General features: G+C 42.4%; 1 protein-coding gene across 1 annotated transcript in view; it reads right to left on the bottom strand.

Moving 5' to 3' along the window:
- Positions 1-20660, bottom strand: part of ANKRD28 (ankyrin repeat domain 28) — a 128685-nt gene extending 108025 nt beyond the window's left edge. The window contains exon 1 of the mRNA XM_055708831.1: positions 20508-20660. Coding sequence (XP_055564806.1) covers positions 20508-20534 — 27 coding nt within the window. The 5' untranslated portion in view covers positions 20535-20660. The remainder of the gene's footprint in view (positions 1-20507) is intronic.
- Positions 20661-22838: the final 2178 nt, after the last annotated feature.

Below are 22838 nucleotides of genomic sequence, written 5' to 3'. Positions count from 1 at the left end.
AACAAACAAAAAAACCAAACAAACAAACGAAAAAAAAACCCCAAAACCTGCTCAGCCTAATCCAGCATAACAGCAAAAAGATAAAATGGAGATCAATAACTAAGGAGACGAAAGCAAACACAGAAAGCGAAAGAGGCACCGCAATTTGCCATAAGAGGGAGTAAGAGCCTTAAAAGCTTTCAGCTTCCAGGTAAGACGACATGCAGCTCTGGGGCAATTATAAACACAGGTTTAAGGAAGGGCTAGTCCTCCAAATTTTTGTTGATAAACAGCTTACATGGGAAACAGCTACAATAAAACCAAAAGGAAATTGTTGAAAAATATTTTTTTTTTGTAGACGGCCATGCGACAATGAAGAACAACTTCCACGTTTTGCCCATTTAAATTAGTAATATTAAGTGTGATGAAAAAGGTACTTCTGATCCTTTTTCTCAGTAAGCTTACTGCCTTCAGAAAGAAAAAAAAAGATACTATATCACAACATGAAGCTTGATTTTGGGTCTCTCTGAAGTAAAAAAGAACAGCTGATCAAATAAGGCACTTGACTATACACCAGCTTGTACTTCATCCCATGCTCTCCCTTGCCCTTTGCTGCTGTTCAGTGCCAACCCGGCACGTTCCTCAGCATTACCTGTAAAAGCAGATCCTAAACTAAGGCATAGATTAAAGAGGGGAGAATGATCCTATTAAACAAAGAAAATAGCACTCCACCACCACCCCAAACCAAACACCCAAGTTCCTAACCTTCCTTTTCTACCCCTGCTGCTGAAGAGGGAAGCTAAGCCATTTTTCAGCATACTCAAGACCTAGCAGATAAGGTCTAGGCAACACTAAAGCTTTACTTGGTTCAGCCTATTTAAGGCAAAATGTTTCCTTATGGACTTGTGTCCCAGGTTACAGAACACACGAGCTTCCTAATACACTAGGAAAAAAATAGTTATCTGTGTTTCAGAGGTACTGAAGTAGCAGCAAAGCAGGGTTACAGTACCTCAGGATATTTTCTAGATTTAAATGGTAGAGCAATTTTCTCAGGTAATCTTCATTTTTTTTTAAATGTGGCCTCAGAAGTAGTCTTCTATCTTTTAAAAGTGGGGGAGACAGGAAAAAAAAAAAAAAAAAAAAGAGAGAGACCACAGGCAGAATTGAAAAAGGAAGGTAAACGAAAATCTGATTGAATTATTGCAAAATAATTCTAGTTGGGGTAGGGGGAGGGAAACGCTCTCTCTTTCACAGGAATCAAAAGCTGGAGGCACATACTTGGTGTTAAGTACCTCGCCTGCTTAGGACAAGTGTAAATGAGTCATACCATCTGTACTCACATTCAAAGGATAGTCTGGCAAGATAGCAGGGAGAACACAAAGCAATGTGATGCTCTGTTCCTAACGTTATGGAAGCGGTTACGCTGGGGAATAGAGCAAGACTTGCCAGTTAAAATAAGAACTACCTACAGTAAGACACTGAACACCTTAGTCTCTAAATTTATACTTATTTGTAGAATTCTACCCAGTAATCTATAGCACTAGAGATACACCTATAGACACACATACAAAGACACCACAGAGGCTGACTAATGCTGTATCATATGAATGTATTTACTTCACAGAATAATGCAAGAGACAATTAAAGTAGAAAGCAAATACATTGGAGCAAGAAGTCATTCCAGAATATCAATTATTCAGAGAAAAACTATTTAAGATAACCATTTGTTACAGAGACAAGACAAAATGCATTGGCAAATGGAAAAAAAAACAACAAACAGAATCAACGCTGGCGAGCAGCCTTCTAAACCAAGTTGTGCTGAGCAGAGTAAAAGCAATAATCACATCAGAAGAAACAATAAGGACCTGGCAAGGATGCAGTGTGAGACTAATCCCAGCACAGGGGACAGAAGCCTCGTACAAAAAGATGACCCATAGCAATATCCAAGCAAAGGCGGACAAAGCCATTGCCAGCGTGGGGAGCAACATGCCACAGAAGGCTGCTATTCCCAATGCAGCTGTGTGGGTGGGGGACCCGAATTCACAGAAGTCATGAGCAAGGTGTAAAGGCTTCTCATAAAACAAATTACTAATACTGGAAGAACATGCAAAGTTTGGGTTTCTCTGTTTTTCTTTTTAAAAGTCCTGGAAAGTTAAACTATGTGGAAGGCTGAACTTACCGACATTATTTTTGTTGTTACACAATAAAAGCAATCTATTTTAAAACACAATACTAAGCTTTACTTTGGACCTCAGAATATGCAAGTCGACATATCTGGCACGTAACGCTCCACCTTTCACACCAGATGAGAGTTTGTAGTACTAAATGATGCTAAAGCCCATTTCAATGTAGCACAAACACATAGTCTATTTATGATGGTTACACTGAAACTGGAGTATTTAGAGGAGGGACACCAAGTTCTCCCAAAGATATTCCTGGATATGTTGGGGGCTGGAAGGGGAGGAATAGACATCCATCTGCTGTTCCAAAATCCTTGTGATAATTTGTTTATATTCATACCAAGCTTTGAGGAGCATTAAATGTACAATTAATTTAAAATGGTATCTCACTTTCTCCTTCTAGGTTTCATGCCTTCATCTTTTAGTTATATAAGAAAATTGTTCCCCATCCTAAAAAAAAAAATAAATATCTGATCCACTTATTTTGGTCTATTTACTTGATCCTTTAACTTTTTTTGTTAGTTAAAATCAGGCATGTTATTTCACAGCAGTCTGTAGGTTATATTAATAGCATTTACAATTCCCAGCAGGTTTAGCAGCAGCAGATATTCACAAGGATGTCTGCCCCCAGTAATCACAGTTCACGAGTTGGCACATTAACATAAAACCAATATCATTAATATATAAGCCCAGCTGTGAGCAGAGTTGATTTGGGGGGCAGGAGAGGACGTGAGGGTGCAGGAGGATGCTATGCCATACCACTTCCTCACTGACTACTTATTTACCAAGGACTACCACTCGGAGGAGCTTCACAGGGAAATGAAACACTAACTCAAACTGTTTAATTATGAATCAGCAGAACTGTCAGAGATCATAGCAAAAATATTATACCATTTTTAAATAAAAGTAGATCAAAAAAATACATTTAAGAGCACTCCTGCTGTTGCATCCTACTTAATGATTTACTATTCAGAGAAAAAACATTGAGCTTGAACAGTTCCCTAGCATAAAACAAGAGGTGAAATAAGAATCTGCAAACCTGAAGAATCCTGAATCTATGAAGCATCCACAACTGATGTAAGTGAAAACATGTGTTGAACCTCTGATGTTCCCACCACTATTAAAAATGAAAAAGATTCAAGGCAGAAGAGTAAGATCCTCTAGAGATTCCAAAAACCCTTACCAACATGTTATTTCTGTGTGCACATGTATCTCTTCAAACAATAACCGCATACACAAAAAGATGTATCAACTTCAAAATTTCTTATGCTATGCCTGGGATTGACACAGCTTTAAAAAAACAACAGCACACGAACAAAACCAAACTATTGCATCTCAGACACCATTTTTACAGTCTTGAATTTTGCTTTTAAAATCCTTTTTGTTAAGTAGTTCAGAAAGAATTTAAATTTTAAAATTTGGGAAGAAAGCAAAGCAAGCAGAAGATGAATTAATCTGACATCACCTTAAAAGGACAGATAAAATGGTAGACAATAGCATTGCTCCTTTAGCTGAGGGAACAAATCTTTCAATACTGTTTTGCACACCTTTTAGCAAGGTAATTATCTGGATAAAAATAAGTGTGCTATGAGTCACAGCAGTTTATATATAAATCAACCCATCAAGTAAGTTCACAACCAGGACAGATTTTTTAGAACCTACAGCTACTTTTCAAAAACACTGTACTTTAATAAGACCAGAAAAGAATAATACTTTCTAATCTGAACAGATGCTTCTCACATGCAAAGATGAGATTACAATTCAAGAAGCGACGTTCATACACGTTAAAATTAAAGACTAAATCAAGCTTCAGAGCTATTTGAGTCTACTTTTGTCCATACCGTGTTACCTCTCAAAGGTTACAATTTGGCTTCACAGAAACCTCAGTGCTTGAGATATAAGAGGACTGAAGAGTTAAAACCCCTCAGACTATTACTACGGAAGAGTGACTTTCTGGTACATAGCTGTCACATTTTTTAGAACATCGATGGAAAACAACAGTTAAGAATGGGTATTCCGTAGAGTGAGGAAAGCATCCCATACTTTAGGTACCTAGCCAGGGAGCAAAGATTAGACTTGATCAATAGCATTTATGGAATAGCAGGGTGGCAGCTGCTGAGGGAACCTTGTACCAGGCACATCACCTTTAGGACTTTTTATTTTCATTCATGGAGTTTAATCATCACAGTTTAATTTCCGTGAGTTTGAATTTTAACATTTCCAGTCAACCTAATATGAGGATAAACAGGAAGAAAGGTTAGAGGCATTTTAGAAAATACTGTGAAACTACATGTCTGTCAGAAAGAATGATAAAAACCTAAGTCCCATTTCAAACACAGAAAAATATGCATTTGCGAAATGAAATTAAGCAATAGGCGTAAAAAGAATGCCGGCTGGAAACCTTCAGCTCAGGCACTAACAGGAACAAATCATCTGAGGTAAAAACCTCCTAGGAGTTGTTCTCCCCTTCTGAAAGGAAAGCAATACATTTTAAGAGAATATTTTTAGAGTAATTTTTTAAAGCAAAAACAGAAGTGTATCCGAATAGCCTCACTGGATCTTTAATGAGGAAGTGCTATAATACATATGGTGTAACAGTGCATGCAGTCGCTTCTCTACCACCAGGACCAGCAACCCAAGAAGCAGTCGTCATCTAAATCCTATTGACTATGTCTTCAGAAGGCCACTTGAAAAGAAAGAGAGAAAAACACAGCAAAATATATGAAATAGGCAGCTTTCTGAATAGACTTCAGAGCCTGCAATTTGATCTAAACATTTCCAGCAGCGCTAATAATGCACACGAGGTTTTTTTGTTGTCTGCAGCGATGGGACAAAAACATGGCTTTAAGGTGGGACAGAAGTCAGCATCAACTATTTTACTTGGAACAGAGGTGTTAACTGTATCCATAAAAGCTTTTGGCATAGCTCAATGACCTATAGCTTTTATTTCCCCAAAATGCAAGCTCTAAAAGAGAACTGGCACATTTTCAGCATACGGGTGTAGCAGCACCTCACCTTACAAGAGGCTCAAAACATGATTTGCATTTTCCAGTTCAGCGTGGTTCTATGGTAAATGCAGAGGGTACTTCTACGCACTTCAGGACTTTCCTCATCCAGGGAAGAGCCCCGTTGCTTGGACGGGATGCCCACCCAACAGCCAAACAACTCCTGCACTTGCGCTCTGCCAACTGCTTAAAAGCTTAAGTCACAGCTGTCGCTTCCACCTGAATGCAATATGAAAACTAGCGCTGTTACCTCCACACACACGTGCCATAGCTAATTCCACTGCACCAGTACAGCCTGCAAAAAGGGAAGAAAATCAGGTGCCTCTGACCGCCAGAAGCCGGTCACCCTCTCTACCTGGTCAGACAACTGCTGTGCTTAAGAACACAATTTTTAAGTTCAGCAGGATGCAGTCAGTACAGGAAAAAAAAGGATTTTTGCAAGGCAAATTAAGCCATAAAAAAATTATTTTAAAAGATATGATTACATTTCACATGCAATGGAATACCGAAAGGGGTATGAAAAAGACAGGTTAAGTGTTACAGCTAAGCCCACCTGCACAGTGGACAGAGAGGTTCCCAAGAAAATTAATCCCAATTAAGTAATCACATCAAGATAAAGCAGATCACTTAAATCGAACCAAGACCTTGCCCATTCCTAGTTAAAGTGGCATTACACTGACTAAACAAAATTCACTTCCAAAGGACTTTGGTTACTTCCAAATACCTAGGTGCACTGCTCTTAAAAATAAAATGAGTCAGGTTTTTCCTTGACAGACAAGAACCCATGGAGAATGGTGCCACGTGAAAATTTGATGTTTTTCACTTCTTCAGGGGTGAGGAGGCTAGAGGTCTGCTTGGAAAAGGTTGGGAGAAGATTACCTTCAACACAGAACTGAAGAGTGATGTGCACTAAACAGGATGATCCAAAGCAACCAGAATCAGACAGAACAACCACCCTACAAAATGAATATTCCAGTGAACGTACCACATCTCTCCACAGCAACGAAGCAGGGCTGCAGCAATTTCTCTGCCCTCAGTTCTACACTGCTTAAATCCCCCCCACAGGGAGGGGACAAACAAGCTACCATTAAATACTTGCCAAGAATAATATACCGCCTCACCAGGTGCGTACCCCTTTTCAGAACAGGCACAGACGATCGATTTGATTGGGTTTGCCCATCATCTAAACACTGCTAGAAATTAGTTTAAAAATATGTTAGTTAAGCAAAGTGAATTGTCTTGACTTGTGGTTTTGCTTTCTAGATGCGCTTAAATACTATGTGATAACCTTTATGACACTTTCATTACTTCACTTTTGTTACTTTTGCTGTACTTTTAAATTCATTATTTGATCTGGGCATTTAATAAAACCAGAAAATAAAGGAAGTATTTTAAGTTGGTTTAACTGCATGTGCCACTAATTAAAAGCTTCCAAAAATGTCTCAAGTTAAGCAGTCATTGTGGGAAGGAAATACTATGGACAGTTAGTGAGCTGAATCAATCACTTGGGGTTGCTCACGGAGTCTGTCAAGGTTTTAGGATTAGTACAATTCTGTCAGACTTCATAAGAGAAGCTTTTCTTTTCCCCAGCGTCTTCTGGTTTTCAACACTGAATAAACCAAGTAAGAGGAGTAACTGTAAAGAAAATACTGTTTGTTCCAGAAGAGGCTACTGTTGTCTAATGCCGCTTTCAAACAGTGAACTTTCACAAACGCATTCCAAGTGCTTAGCTCATGACTTCCGTCCATGAAACAGATCAAATTCAATCCTTTGGCAACAAGCATGTACTACTTAAGCATTATTTGTTAAAATTCTCTGAATGCAAGTAGACGCTATACTTAGATTTTTAACAAGTTATACTCATTTATTTCCCTAATATAATTTTTAAGTCACAAATTTCTCTGTCCTATTCTCTACTTCCTCAGGCTGAACATTCCCTCAAAGTTCCCACAACCCATGCCAATAAACCACACTGAAAACAGATTAACCTTTTGTCTAGTCTTATCACTCAGAACCTTTGTACAAAATAGTACAAAAAGCACAACAGAAACTACTCTATATCTCTTATAAGATGGGGAACATCAAGTACAAAACAGCCAAAAAATTACCATAAATATAATTTTATTCACAAGATCAAACCTGATTTTTAAGAACTAAATAGCCACTTACAGTGTTCTCAAACTCTGTATACTTTTAATACATTTCATTTATTTCAGCACAGCAAGTAAGATTCCAATATCCTCTCCTATTCCCTCCTCTTACAAAGAAAACCTAGGATCAGACACTTAGGTAAGCCTTCTTAAGTATCAAACTACTTTTCTTATTACACTTTGCAAAATAATTCTTTATTAAATATCTGTCAGCCTGTTTTCCCACCCCCTGCATTCCAATGTTAATTTCTGCTTTACACTTTTATGTCAACTTTTATGTGGGTTTTGGTAGCTACTAGGAGCAGCACTAACACTATCCGCCAGTCACCTGCTCTACAGCCCACGGCTGGCCAACTCAGGAAGCAGCCCCTGAACGACTGCCTGAGATTTTTAGGCAAAAATTCAAAATGTAATTAAAAATGGCGCTGATGAGCAGTTTCAAGAGCAAGTGTGAAGCAGAGGCTGTAACCCGACCTTCACTGAATCTTCCCCATTTCTAAAAAAAAAAATAATCATGAGGGCTAAGGCTCTGTCTCAAATCTTCCATGTTCTTTGCTTTTTAGCTCAAAATACTTGAAACAAAGATATCTCATCACAAACGTACAGGTGATATGTAGACAGCTATCTGTGTAGACACTGTTAAGTGCAATTTTATTATACCTTATCTTCCATGACAACTATTCCCAGTGTATTCCTACATTCAAAAGACATGCCTGATTTTTTTCTGAACAAGCTTTATAGTTTTATTGTTTATTCCAGAAAATTAACGAGTCAAATGCACCAACAGCCTCATCCATAACCCACTGAATTGAATAGCTTTGCAGCGCAATCAAACGAGGAAACAAAATGAAGTGAAGAACAGTCCATCTTGGTAAGGTTTTAATTAACGGTGATTCAAAATGCTATCTTTTCTAGCTGCCGATAAAAATATTTGTACAACCAATGTGCTTATTATGTCATGGTAACCATAAAACTATAGTAGGTGATATGTGGAATATAAAACAGTAAGTTTAGCTACTATTTTATATGTCAATTTCCTATAGAGCCGAGATGAAAAGTTTTATGCCATTACAGAAGACTTCAATTTATTCTTCGACTGACATGCTTCATTAATTGCTATTTGTAAAGAAGTGACCAATTACTGTTTTAGTTGGATTTCAACCCAGTTATTTTTCTACACTCATATTTTCTTAATAGATATTTCTCAACCCCAAGCATGTATCTCTGTGCAGGGAGATAGAGGGATCACTAGTCACAACAGGCATGACTCCAAGCTGTCACTGGATGGTGTCCAACAATTAAAGCTGCACACATGGAAGCATACACGGGAGTAAAGAAGTCGAAGGGCTTTCTGTCCATGCACGTGTCTATGCGGGGAAAAGGCTGCAGCCAGTTCAGACTACTTTTGGCATACAGTTTTCAGGTAACTGGACTACCTGAACATGATCTTACACTTCCACAGTAACATCCTGAGAAGAGACGGGAGGCAAGAGAAAGTCTTTTTGATGTCATTTTCAGAGCTCATTTCAGTTGTACAACTATGAGTATATGATCAGCCTAAGAGGGAAGAAAAAGAACTTTTAAATGCTGCAAGAAAACTGGCACACAGTTGTCATATGGGAGACGGGAAAAAGCTGAGAGTCCTTAAAGGCAGCGCATGTGGTAAACAAGTATGTTACAGAAAAACTTTTCTTGTTTTAGTATTTTCACAGTAAGTCAACACGAGATTTTATAAATAGAAGCAGACATCCTTAAGACCCTAGGTTCTGTCACAATTAAAGAGGAATTCACAACCACACTCAAACCCCAAAACAATCAGGAACCAGACAAGAAAATAAAGCGTGCTTCTGAGTTTCAAAACACATTCTAAGAAGTTTCAGGCCAACGAGTTACTTTCCCAGAGAGCGAGGTCCAAGGTAGACCACACTCGAGTTCCTCCTCCCCTCACCCCCCCCCAGCCCCCAAAACCAAAGGACACTCACAGAAGACACCTCTTCCATGATTACAGGAATTGTGTCACAAAGGGAAGACATCAGAACACTCCTTTCTGGTTCCAATTTAGGAAAACTTCAAAGAGACACCTTTGCAGTCATAATCTGACCTAAATAATTTGTCTCTCCTCTCCCTTTTCACCACTCTGCACAAGAGAAGAATGAACAACTGCTTAAACTCAGCTGCAACCAAATATCAAACTATGGCTTTAGGCAGATCAGAAGCCTATGAGCTTCAGTCATTGTTAGAAACTCTGCAAATGAAAAAAAAAAAACCACCAAACCCAAGGAGAAGCATGTCATTAAATTCCATCCTAAAATTATGAAAGGGTACGAGTTTCATGAAAATTTACCTACTTCACGTGACTTTAAAGACTGGGTTCGTTCAGGCAATGTGCTCCATTTCTCACACACAGAGTCCTACCCCAGACTAGAAATGTATTAGCGTTCAGTAGTTCATGTATCTGTATTTCCTTCTCCTATCTGTCAGCTGCAAGTGTTGGCCTTCACTGTGGTAGATAATTTCCAAGTCACATAATTAGCACAGTTCTGGCTGTTAATTAACCTCCTAACAGAAGAACAGAGTAACAAGAAAAAAAACATACCCTAATGTTTCTGCCTGTACTGAACCTTGTTACAGGTCATTTTCATTGTTTCTTATCTAGTAAAAAAAGAAACAAGACAGTGCAAAGACACACCACAGCAGTTACCACCCAACTGCTGCAGCCACACCATACACCACGCAAAGGAAGAATTCGGCATTTTGAACAGGCATTCTGTGATGATGCATTGCTTCACAATCACAATACACATCACTGCACTCCACACAAGACTAGGTCATGGAATCTTGAGGTCAAACTCCATCATTCCAACAATTTCTCCTCTGTTTTTCAATTATCCGTCTTACTTTTGTAAGTTTATTCCCAAAAATAAGTTGAGTCAGGCAACATAAGGGAAGTACTAGCGGGCACTTGATGTTAAAAGTAATGATGTTAAAAGGGGGGGGGAGGGGGTGTGTGTTTGTGAACATGTCTAAACCACATGTATTTCAGTACAGGCAGTAAGGGCTCCCGCAGCACAGAGGGCTGAACTCCAGCTCTTATTTCCGAGATCTTTTCTGCAGGCACATTCATTCTGTCTTTGGGTACAGTTAACTATAGCCGACTACTGCCACAAGACTGGGCTTCAGGCCTACAAGACTTGTTTCTGCTTGTGGTCACTGAGGATGCAAAGAGCCAATTTTCTAATGAACTTACTCTGAAATGACAGTTCCAAAACAACTCTGCAACACCCTCAAACAGCACGGAGGACAGCACTGCTAATACCAGTATGGCGAGCTTCCAAGGAAGGGGAGCTGAACTTCTCCTCTGACAGTCTCCACAGACACCGCTGGCATTGCCATTCCTCCTGTCACTCAAACAGGATACTATTTCTTTAGCTTATGTAAGTTCCAGTGAAGAACTTTATAGAAGGAAACGCATCTCACTGCTCCCCCACGTTAAGGGGTTGGTGTCAAGAAAGGAACCCAGTGTGACACCTTAAATGTTTACTTTACTTTCTACAGCCATCGCAACAGCAAAAGAGGTCCTTCCAGATGAAGCTTAGGTTGACGCAAAGATGTACCCAACAACTTTTTAACAGTCATGCTAATTCTTCTGCAAAATTCTCCTACTACTTGTGAGCACAGATTCACGAACCATGGTACTTCTACTTTGATAACAGTAGTTATTCTTCAATTACATATGCAGTAAGTTTAACAATTTAATGATTACTGAAACAGTTTTAACACATGTGCAGAGCATTGCAGGAATTTTACCAACCTTCAGGTGAGAAAACCTCACAACTAACCTGTTCAAATGCAAACTATGAAAAACATCACTTATTTTTAAGCAATTACAGCTTGTCACATGTTGTGAATCTTAAAAAAAAAAAAAGGCAATTCACAGTATGCGAAGTCGAAGCCCTTTCAAAAATAAAAGATGTGTCTGCGTGCAGCTATATTTGCCCTTCCTAGACAATAAATTTGATATACTTGACCCAAAAACCATCTTTTGCATCTCTGGGCATAGAATAACAGTAGAAGACACTCTCTTGCCTGTATTATTTAGAGTGTTATTTCGAGATTATAGATGCTGGGGGAGTCCCCTTCCTGCGCTATAGAAAGGTGCGGCAGGTAGAAAAAAGAACCAGTGTCTTCCAGTCATTGTAAACAGAGCTCTACAGGGTAGCCAGACACCTGTTGGGTTTTGGATGACCCTTGACTATGAAGCTCTGAAGTTCATGAGAAGAGCTTTGCCATTCACCAATAGTGAGTCTGTGATATACTAACCACTTCTGTCCTTCTCATTCTCACTTTAGTGCTTTAGAAATCCCTTCTTCACCTCTCTTTTGCTCTCATTATGAAGATCTTCAAAGTCCTCCTCTCTTAAGCTCTACTTCTTCTGGAATAGATTAATTTGACTATTTACATCCCTGATGTAATCCCTGATTAAGCTTATAGTAAAAAGAAGAATAGACAAATGTCTATGGACAAGTCATAAAGTCTCACTTTTCACTTGAAAATTTCTACTTTTAAGTAGAGACTTCTCAGTCTGTGATCTTACTAGTGTTAGATAATATTTAAATGGCTGTGTGCTTGTGGATCAAAAGAAACAGAAAACAACATCATGGGGTAGAAGTGGAAGAAAGGTGGTTGGTATAGGATTAGGAACGATGCAGAGCAGTAACGGCATTTGCAACCTTGCAGGTGACAGGGAAGTGAGAAGATAAAGTGTTCTTCTACGAGTCCTCCTTAACACGGAAAATTATCCCCCCGAATGAAAGAACACTATTAAAACCAGCAACAAATGCAGCAGAGCTGTAAAACAAAATACTGGTCCTGGAAGGGAGACAGGAGCAAAGGAAATGAAAGCTATCGGGCAGTACCGATACAAGGCTCTAATTTGGCAAAAAGACTCCACAGCAACACAATATTAAGCATAAGACCTCTCTCTCTTGATCCTCATGTTTTAGCAAACATAGCAAGAACTGAACTACGCAGTTACAAAGAAACAGAGGCAAGGGGTAGGGAATTCCACTAACACACTGTTTCCGAAGTGTCTTTGTACCATGACTTGGGATGTTTCAGTAATTCAAAACAATGAGTAATAATGTAACCAGAAAAATAACACTGACATTTTGTTTTTCTTCATCTGTTTACTTTATGTGTGCTTTTCCTTCTTTTTAACCTACCAACAATACTTTGTGGTGCTGGTGAGAAAATGAAGCATTAGCAGAGTTAGAGAAAAAGCAACTGACACCACACAAAGATCTGAGGCAGGAAAGACATAATCGAGTGCTCAGGATGAAAAGAAAGACTTTGCACAGACTACCTACCCACTATCATGAGCAACAGACAGAAGAAGCAGATGACCTAAAGACGGGAACAGGGAAGGAGAGAATACCAATTACCCCTAGTATCATACAAAACTGAGATTGCAGGGTTGGATTTAAGTGACTACACTATTAATTAGTTACAGATTACGTTAGTGTATAAATAAATGCAGAACTTCTTGAAAGTGGTCTTCTCCCCAGTTCAGCTGCCTATGACAAATAGGTCATTCAGCTGTGAGCTAGGCAGATCCTTGGTCTCTTGCGCTGCTTGCCACTGGATGACCAGGTTCTTGAATGGAAGGTTCAACTACTTCACCGTTAAGAGGCACCAGTATAGATGGAGCTGTCAAAATGCAGAGGACAAGCAGCAAAATCTTGAAACACCGAATTTGTCACGATTGCTAGAAATTCTGTAAGCTCTAAACAGGCTCATTTTGGCCTCAATGCTTTAACTATTGCAATTTCATTCTTGTTTTGTCATGCCGACTAGAATCCTTGCTTGTGTCCCCTTCTCTGCCTTCATTAAGGTACTGTTCTATCTTCACTTTGCCAAAGTAAAAAAAAATAAAAAAATATCCAGAGGTACCCATGCTTTCTTTTCTGTACCAGATAAAATGAAGCACAGGATTTCAGCACAAAGTGAGAGTGAACCTCAAGCATGATTGCAGAATGACCAAGAATAACTTATCAGCTAATGCTCATCCGCTGCAATTAGGAAGGCCATTAAGTGACAGTTCATTGTTTGAAAGTAGGGAAACATTCAACATTTAGGATGCTTTCTCGACAGGTCAGGACGCTGCCAGAAATAGACTAGCCCATGCAAACTGGCAAAGTTACGTACAAAACCTGAACACTCGCTAAGTTCTCCTAACACGAGTCAGTTCACCATTAAGAGGCATTCTTTCCTCCTTTGGGGCTGGAAAGCTCCCACTTCCCCTCCACCTCGCTGTGCCTATATATGTAGTTCTGAAGTTTAACAACATAAGCTTAAGCAAAGTGGTTTGTTTTTTTCTTGTTTTACTCAACAACACCACCACCCCCCGTGTTAGAATAGGCAGAGCTTTGCTTTACACTTCTCAAATTCAAATATGGTTTCAGTAATTTAGTGAGAAAAATATTTGCGTGTTCAAGCTGCCCTAAATAGGTAGGGTTGACTCATGTAAACAACAATCTACTTACATGGTATTGTTCACTCAATTCACATACATGCTGTATTACTCTAGAAATAATCAATGAAAATCTAAAATTATATTCAATTCACAGTAAAAAGCATCTCATTATTATAGCAGAGAAGTCATTAGGTGCTTCAGCTAACAAGTAGTTCCTCAATCTACAAGGATGCTACAGACCAACTATTCTGCCCCTCTTTCATTTGTATATCACTGCTAGTGCTTCTTCTTTAACTCTCAGCACCCACCCTGCTGGTTACAAGTCTCATCTTCCTTTCTCTCCTCACTCCTCAGTCCCACCATTCTCGCATTAGCTATAGTTTTTGTGCTGAAATGGGTCAGTGCTGTATAATTCGTCAACACCTGAGCAATCACAACTGAATTAACTGGTACGTTCCCACCCCTTGGCAAGAGTGTTAGTGTCATTACGAAGAAGAGGAATAAAAACATTCCCTTGTATTTCAGAGCTTAAATATTAAGATTCTGTCCTCGTTTGCACAAAGGATAACACCAGGACACCTTATTTCAGATTCATCTTCAAATGCCAGATTAGAACTTGTCCTCCACCCACAACAATGAAGGAAAACAAAAACCTCAAGAATCAGCACTGTAAGCATGCTCCCAGCACTTAGCTATGAACTGCTTTGTTTATTTTTTTTTCTTGATGTGAAATGTTTTGTGATTCCTATTATGATACAGATTATTTAAACACAAACATTATAAATAACTTTGAAACAGTTAAGTCACTGTAACTAAGGCAACGAGTCTCCCACTCAACTTCCAGAAATAGGAAGAGAGGAAAAGAGGTAAGAACAAAATAAAAAGTTGGCAGGAACAAGAAAACAAATGATCAGATATTAGTTTGACATTGAGGAAGACCCAGCTGACTATAGGAAAATAAAAGGAACAGCAACTGAGAAACAAACTAGCTGATAAAAGATGAAGTGAAGGATATGAAGTGTTTAATACCAGAGATAATTAATTTCAGTCATTTTATCACACAATCCATTTCAGTGAATGGAAACAACGACAAAAATCTGGTAATGTAACAATCCACATCAGATAGCAGATTGCTAGTTCAGAGTCTCAACAGCTATCCCATAGGAATTTTCAACTTTTTTGTGGGTGCTAAGGCAGGCACTTCTTCATACGCAAGCACATATTTGCCTCATTTTTTCTCTCCTGATATTTGCCTCCAAGTAATGGTCACAGACCTTTGATGCTATCTACATGAATAGACCTTTATACCCTCACAGAAGGCCACTGAGTTAACAGGATCTGCCACAAGTATCTGCCTGTAGAATCAAGGCTTGCTTTGTTTCTCTCCCACCTTTTCTTCCCCCCCCCCCCCCCCAAAAAAAAAAAAAAAAAGTTTATTTTCTTGACTGAGAAGAACTGCTTGTTCGCAAGTCCAAAGTTCCTGAGTTATCATCAGGCAATCTGATCCCCCAAAACGAACACATGGTAGAACCAGGTTCTCTCAACACATTCTAATGGAAGGGCTGGTAATTACTTTGTATAACAAGATAAACAGAGTTCAAGTTACTCAAAGTTGTCCACCAATTAAAGAAACTTATCTTTTCAGTACATGTGAGTTCTTTGCCTGGGAACACAAGAATTAACCTAAGACTTAAGGTGTCTTGATATTTATTACAACTACCTAATTTAGTTATCTTATATACATTTAATAAAGATTAGATGCAAATTTTAGGAAGAATGCATGATGGAGAATTGAGCAGAAAGAGTGGTTCTCAACTTTGACAAGATTCCCAAAAGTCATGCTTTTTAAAGAACAGTAACATAAAAGTAACCTCTACCAAAAAAAAAAAAACAACTATTAAACCCATATCTCATTAGTCTGCGTCAGAACAGAACTAGTGGAGCAATACCACGCAATTTCATTCCCACCATAACCCTCCCTCATCGAACAGCAGCAGCTCCTTTTCATCACCACAGGAGACCATTCCTCCTCTTAAGGGTAACAAGGAACCAGTTGGGACATTTATTCTTGGCATGAATTCTAAAAGAATGAAGTCTAATGCTAGCAGTAATGAAAATAGCAACCAGAGAGGCATTCAGAGCGTTCACTATGACACTGCAAACATTTGTTGAACTGCCAATTGAACAAGATCCATCTTCGCTACGAGAAAGATATAAATGGGCAATAAAGAAGTCAGTGCTCTCATTGTTCAAGGACTTTCAAGATAAGTGGTCACTCCAGTATCCTCATGCAGTTGTTCATACTCCAATCCTTTCCACTCACATCTGACTTCTGGGAATAAACGCATTGCCTCAAGCGCAGTCTAGTAGTCTTAAGAAAAATCCCATACAAATTCCTTTCAAATGCCCATTATTATGAGGCCTAATATTTCTTCCTATTACATATTTAAGATTCAGAGAAGACAGGTTATGCATAATTAAAATAATGATGTACTGAAAGAAAAAATAAAGCTTTACCAACTATAATGACACTGCATCCAATGAGCTTTACTACAAATAGTTATACAGCTGCAAAATTAAAGAAAACGGTCCACCAGTTTTGATCAGGGCTTCATGCATTTCAATAAAACTATACTGAAATGTAGGCTTACTCTAACCTAAAAGATGACCTGTAGGCACATACACAGGTAAGGCTTGTAACAGAAAAGCAATGAATCCCCTCAGCTGTAAGGTAATCCAAATTTCACCTACCCACTAAATAAAACTAGGCTGTCAATTACTCCTTAGGTGTAAGAGGGCCTAACTTGCGACCCTTTAAAGCAAGAATTTACCTGTTCTGTGAAACAGTTAATGTACCCAGACACTATGACTGAATAGCAAAACACCAGAAGACACTTAGCCTTTCAGGGTTAGGTTATGCAGAGTTGAGAGGGCTTTTATACAGGAGACCAAGGCATACCATTATGGACTTACAAGCAAGTTACTCCTTTTTGCTCCTGCATCTCACACCTCCCCCCACCCAAAAAAAAAAAACCCAAAAAAAACCCCACAAACCATCAGCAAACCTTGACTTAAACTTTGCTTTCAGTGCATTTCTTACAGGAGACTGTTTCAGGAAGAAACAAACAAACTTTTACAGCCTCCCTCTCACTTGGCATTTTAGCAATTAAAGCAGCTTCTCATCCAGAAGAACCTGGTACATGAGCACCAATCTATGAAGACAGCAGGAAGGCAAACAAACTGAAGAGCAAACACCTTAATCATAAGGCACACTTACTATATTTTTCACCTCTGCCTTGAGTGGCTTAACCTTCGGTGACATAATTTGCATATTTGCTTCCTCTATTTTTAAACACGTCTGTCCAACACTGCACAACAAATCAAGCAACAAGAACAATCTACAGCTTCTAACTTGACATTTGAATGATTACCCTTTCTACCCCAGAGTTAAAGTTTGCTACTGAGCATTACATGTATCAACTTTGTTCAATATTGTTCAGTTTAGCTTCAAATACAATTTTTGCAAACATGGCTTATGGGGTTTTTTTGATACCTAATATAGGTTGAGAGCAAACATAAGTCATCTCTGGAAGTACAACACACACCCTGAATTATTTCAAAACTTTAAAGATATTCCTACCTCCTAGGACTGCAAAGCAATAAACCTTGAGCTGCGTTAACACAAATTTGTGGACATACCTCCTGGCTGCTTCTTGAACCCTACTCTTCTCAGTGCATGGAAACCCTTTATTCCGAAAGTTAAAGGTATCAAATCAGCCCCCAAAGACAACCAAATATTTGAGCTTCACAAACACATTAAGCATCTGTAGGATCAAAGTTTTGTTTATCAGTGTACTAAGTAAATTAAATCAACTGCAAGTGGAACTGGGATTTCAGCCTCTGAGCTCAACTAAGAGCCTCAGAGCAGAATTTCTCACCTCATTTTAAGTTCTCAAGTGCTTCTTTTACCCAAGCTTGCAATAGCTTGAAAAACTAAACTAAACCAAGTGTAAGAAAATATCAAGCTGCTTGTATGCCCCAACTCTGTCTCCGCCCAGCATAATTCTGACATCTAAATAAAAAACGCAGAGCCCTTCTGCACTATCAAAGAACAAAATCAACAAGTTTATGTTGATTTTTGGAAAGAAATAATCTTGAGAATTACACTGAAGTAGTATTTTATTAAATTTTTGTTCCAGAAAGTTATTAATCTAACTGTTGTAGAAGGAAACTAGCAAATCACTTCCCTCCTTCATACTAGCTGAACAGTGTAAGCAACAGAGCAGCCTTTGAGCTTCCCTGTGAAACACAGCCACCACTGCAGACAGACTCACTATAGGGACCACAAACACACACATGACATTTACTTTATTCTAAACGAATGCATCACTGTGGAGCAAAGCATACATACAGTTCAAGCAAAAATGAATCATGTTGCATAAAACACTGACGATAAACACCTCTATTTCATACAACACCAGTTTTTATAACGAGCAGGTGGTGTTATAATCTTAGCACAGCACCCCATCCCGAAGTCAAGACATCTTGCAGCATACTGCACAAGAACACTGACCTGGAGGAATTCTCTGTAACTAGCAAAACTGAAATAGTTCATGTTAATGATGCCTCATGATTTTGGGCACTCTTAAAGAAAGCCATTTCAACAGAATTTAGTTTGTAATCACTTATTTATCAAGTAACTTACACCTAGCAGAAATACAGCTGCTGCTAAAAATCACTCCCTCTACAAAAGCTTCTTCAAAACCAGTACTCCCCTCTCTCCCTTCTTCCTCTGCCTCCTTTCCCCACCCCTAGCACCCACCCCTTTTAAGTGAAAGAACAGTTCCATTTCCAGCGTATCAATGCACCTTTACAGATCCATGAAGCCTCTAAAGAAATCCACCTCATGCTTCTGGATTAAAACTTGCATTACGATAGAAGCCGAAAGCTTCACATGCATTACTCTGTCAGACCAGTGGTCCCACAGCCCAGTATTTCAGCTCAGCATCAGTCAATAGCAGGATCCTTCCCAGAAGAAAAGTACCTTCATGTTAACATATTGATGGTGGGGGTTTTGAGAGTTATTTCACCATGTTTACTTGCAGAAGAGTTGTATTTCTTGGTTTTAACAGAAGGGCTTATTTAACAGAAGAGATGAACAAGTGTTTGTTTCTGTGCAGAGCCTCCCATAGAACAACAGTAATGAAGCCTGTAAAGAAACCTAACTCAAAGACACAAAGTGCATTTTGGGTTCATTGCTCCTTCATAGGTGAGGTTCTAGAAAGAATATGAGACTTCACTAAGTTTACATACAACACAGGACATAAAAGATCCCAGCTAAACATTTTTTCAAACAAAATCCCCAGGGACTGTGCAACCTAAGTGTAAAAAGACAGATGTATGTGCAGACCGATGAAAGGACTAGCAGGTAAGGATGAGCTGACACTGATCAGCATAATAAACAGACACAGGATACCAGTTGCCTAACCCCTGCCAAGTTTCTAGGTGTCGGGTTTTTTGTTGGTTTTTATGGTTTGGTTCTTTTTTTTTCCTGTGGGGCTTCTTTTTTTTGGCAGTGGGGTCTCCAAGCATTGCAGTCAGTTATCGCAAGAGTATCAAGGAGACCAACAGCAGCGTGTATGAGTTTTTACAGATAATTTGGTGTAACAGATGTGCAAGCACGAGCAAACACATTTTCTAGCAAGCATCTTCTTACACGCGGCAAACTGGCAAGGCAGACCCTCCCACCTTTGTATCTTGATACTGCACAGAAGACAATAGGTAGGACAGGGGAGACACAGGAAAGGACAGAGCGGCAAAGACAAGTATTTTTCACAAGCTGGGCTGGAAACCGAAGAGTCCAGCAAACAAAGAAGGGTGTGATGTGATGAAAGCAACAAACCACTGAAGGCACGAAAAACCTTCTCCTTTTCAGAAGGGGAGCACGGGCTGGGGGAGGTTTGTCAAGACAGCTCCGGAGAAAGAGACAGCAGCCGAACAAAAGATTTTAAAGGCCCCAAAGGGAAAGGTGCTGCGCGCGGGGACGGAGCGGGCAGCGCTGGGGCACGCGAGGCCGCGGGCCCGGCAGGAGGGCCCCGCTCCCGCCCCGGCTGCCCCCAGCCCGCTCCCCTCACAGCGGGCAGCGCTCGGGCCCGGGCTCCACCGCGCCACCCGGGCACCTTCCCCTTCCCAGGACACGGGCGCGGAGCAGGGCTGGCCGGGGGAGCCCGCAGAGCCCCCTCGTCACCCCCGCCGGGCCTCCCCGGGGCGGGGGGAGGCAGCGACCGGCGGCCTGGGCAGCCCCGCGGAGCAGGGCGCCGTCCCGCCGTCCCTCCGCCCGGAGCCGGCGGGCCGCCAGGGCGGGGAGAGCAGGGCAGGGCAGGGGGTGGGCGGACCGCTGCAGCCACCTGTTAGGCCCGATACCTGCGCGGGGCGGCGGCCCCCGGCCGCCCGGCTGGGCCACCGAGGGGGCACCGGCGCCCGCACTCGGAGCACATGGCGCCTGCCGCCGCCGGGCGGCCGCCACCCGGCCCCAGCGGGCCGCAGCAGCAGCCATGCTGCCTACCCCTGCCCGCCGCCTGTCACACACACACACACACACACACGCACGCACAACCACACCGCGGCGGGAGGGGGCGGGGAAGGGCGCGCAGCCGCCGCGCCCGGCGGCACCGGGAGGGAAGGGAGAGGCGGGCGACGGCAGCCGCCCCCACGCACCCACCTGCTCGCGGAGTTTGAGGAACACCATGGCGAGACCGCCGCACCGACCGGCCGCCGCCTCCGGCCACCAACGACTCGGCTCCGCTCGCCGCCCCGCCCCCCCGCCGCCCGCGCGCCGGCCACGCCCCCCTCCTCGCCCGCCGCCGCCGCGGCCGCCGGCGCCACCCCGCGCCGGGGCCTCGCGCCGAACTCGCGGGCGGCGGCGCGCGGCGGGCTCGCCAGGGGCGGGGCCTCCTCGCACCCCGCCCCGCGGCCCGGCCCCGCCCCGCCGCTCCCCTCGAGCTCCCGAGGAGCTTCCCGAATTAACCGCCCGCCGGCATCAAAGGCGCCCGCCCGCGCCGCCGGCCGCGGCCCCGGCCAGCACCACCAAGGGCGGTGCTGATTGGCCCGCAGCAGTCGGGGCGGAGTAAGGGCGGCGCTGATTGGTGGGGCGGACGAGGCGGGCTGGCAGGGGGAGAGGACGTGAGATGGGCACGTGGGGGCGGCGGGGTCGCGGCCGCCGCGGTTTCCGCGGGGGTCGCCGCGGCTTCCCCAGAGCTGGTTTCGGCGACCTGGCGAGAGAGGCCCCAGGTGGGGGCCCTCGGCGCGGCCGGGCTAGGGGTCTGGCCTGAGGCGGGGGTCAGCCGGCACCCCCCGGCCAAAGGCAGCGCTCAGCCCCTGGTCCTTCCCCCGGGGGAGCGCCCCGCCCCGCCCGCGGCCCGCACCCGCCACCCCGGGGCTGGCGTGAGCCCCTTGGCCGCCGCGGGGGGGGAGCGCTGCCCCGCTCCCACCTGCTTATGTCGGAGCCGTGTTGCGGAGCCGCGGTGCGCGCTGCCCGCCGCCGTGCTAGCGGCTGCACCCCGCGGGCGCCAGGCCCCAGGCGGGCGGGAGCTGCGTGGTGCGGCCCGGGCCGCGCCTGGCGGAGCGGCCGTGCAGGCCCCGCTGCGAGCGCCGTGCGCGGGGGCGGGAGGGAAGGCGGCACGGCGCCGGGCAGCGCCGAGGGCACCGAGAGCCGCCGAATGATGAGGCGCAGCGGCCATCTACAAGCGGAGTACATGAGGCTCGCTTCTGAGAAGTGACAGGTCACTTCACTATTAAACGCGAGTCTGCTTTGGGCGGCGGATCAGTAGAGGTCACCTGCGTGATTTTCATACTGTGTTTGGAGAAGTAACTCAGGGGCTCGGTGGTGGCCCTCTGTCCCTCGAACACAAAGGACATCGTCGTAGGTAGGACTTTGCAAACCTCTTGTGAAAGGAACGGAAAGCAGTGTACGGAACACTGAAATTGAAGGTTTTTTTCATCTTCCATAAAATAACGCTGCAGTCAGCCCGCCCAGCATGGTAACTGTGATTTGGAAGTGTTATTTTCTCCTGCAATTTTATTCCCACCTCACCCCCCCAAAAAAATATTACAGACTGGTGGTTTTAGCATTGCATACTGCTATAGGTAACGAACGTTTCAAGTTTCTTGACTTTCCCATAGCTTCAAAATAGACTGTGACTTCTTAACACTCCACGTGTACTTAAATCTACTTATTCTTTAGTACTACCTTAAGGAGAAAGGAAGTTTAATAAAGCAACTAAGTGTATTCTATGTGAACACTCACAACGCGCACAAAACCACAGTGTTTTTGCCCCCTGCTCATGTGCTTGTAGTTGACTCCAATAAGAGCCTGGCACGTGAACATATTTTCTTGATGACTGGCAGGGTGAGAACAGAAGGGGTTTCTGTAGGTGCTAGCTGAGGCAGATCTTCCGTTACCTTTGAATAGTGGTGGCCTGATGGGGTGTGCTTCTTTATGTTATTTTATTTTGCCCACTGAAGATTGCAATCCTATTTTCCCAGGCAAAGGAAAAAAACTCAACGTGGTTACACTTTCCAAATCGTTTTTGTTGACATCTAGACATGTCCAGAAACGCTGGTTATGGTAAATAAATGTTTTAGTTCATTTCAGATAGCCCCCTAATTTACTACTTGTGCCTTGTAACTACTTTTTCTTTGTTTGTGAATAGAGACATGGTGTATGCAAATACAAAACAGGTTGATTTTGACACTATGCAAAATGGTTCAGGACTGATAACAAAGTTGTAGAGACTGATGGTTGTGGAAATTAGAGATAATTTTATCAATGCAGTCAGTGAAGGAGAAAATGACATCAGGAAACATTGCCTTTGTCTGTCCCCAAATTAGACTGCTCCTTTTCAAAGTGAAAAGAATGTCTGGGAGCTGATAAAGTTCTGCTTCCTCCTGTGAAGCTTATCAGTTTATGGAGTTATTCAGAAAAACATCTACTTTCAGTTCACCCACTATTTAGAGTAATTTCTGTATGTAGACAACTCGTCAAACAAAAATG

Source organism: Falco cherrug, chromosome 4 (assembly GCF_023634085.1).
Source record: "Falco cherrug isolate bFalChe1 chromosome 4, bFalChe1.pri, whole genome shotgun sequence".
NCBI lineage: Eukaryota > Metazoa > Chordata > Aves > Falconiformes > Falconidae > Falco > Falco cherrug.
The sequence above is the reverse complement of the archived record's forward strand: the minus strand, read 5'-3'. Positions and strand labels throughout refer to the sequence as shown.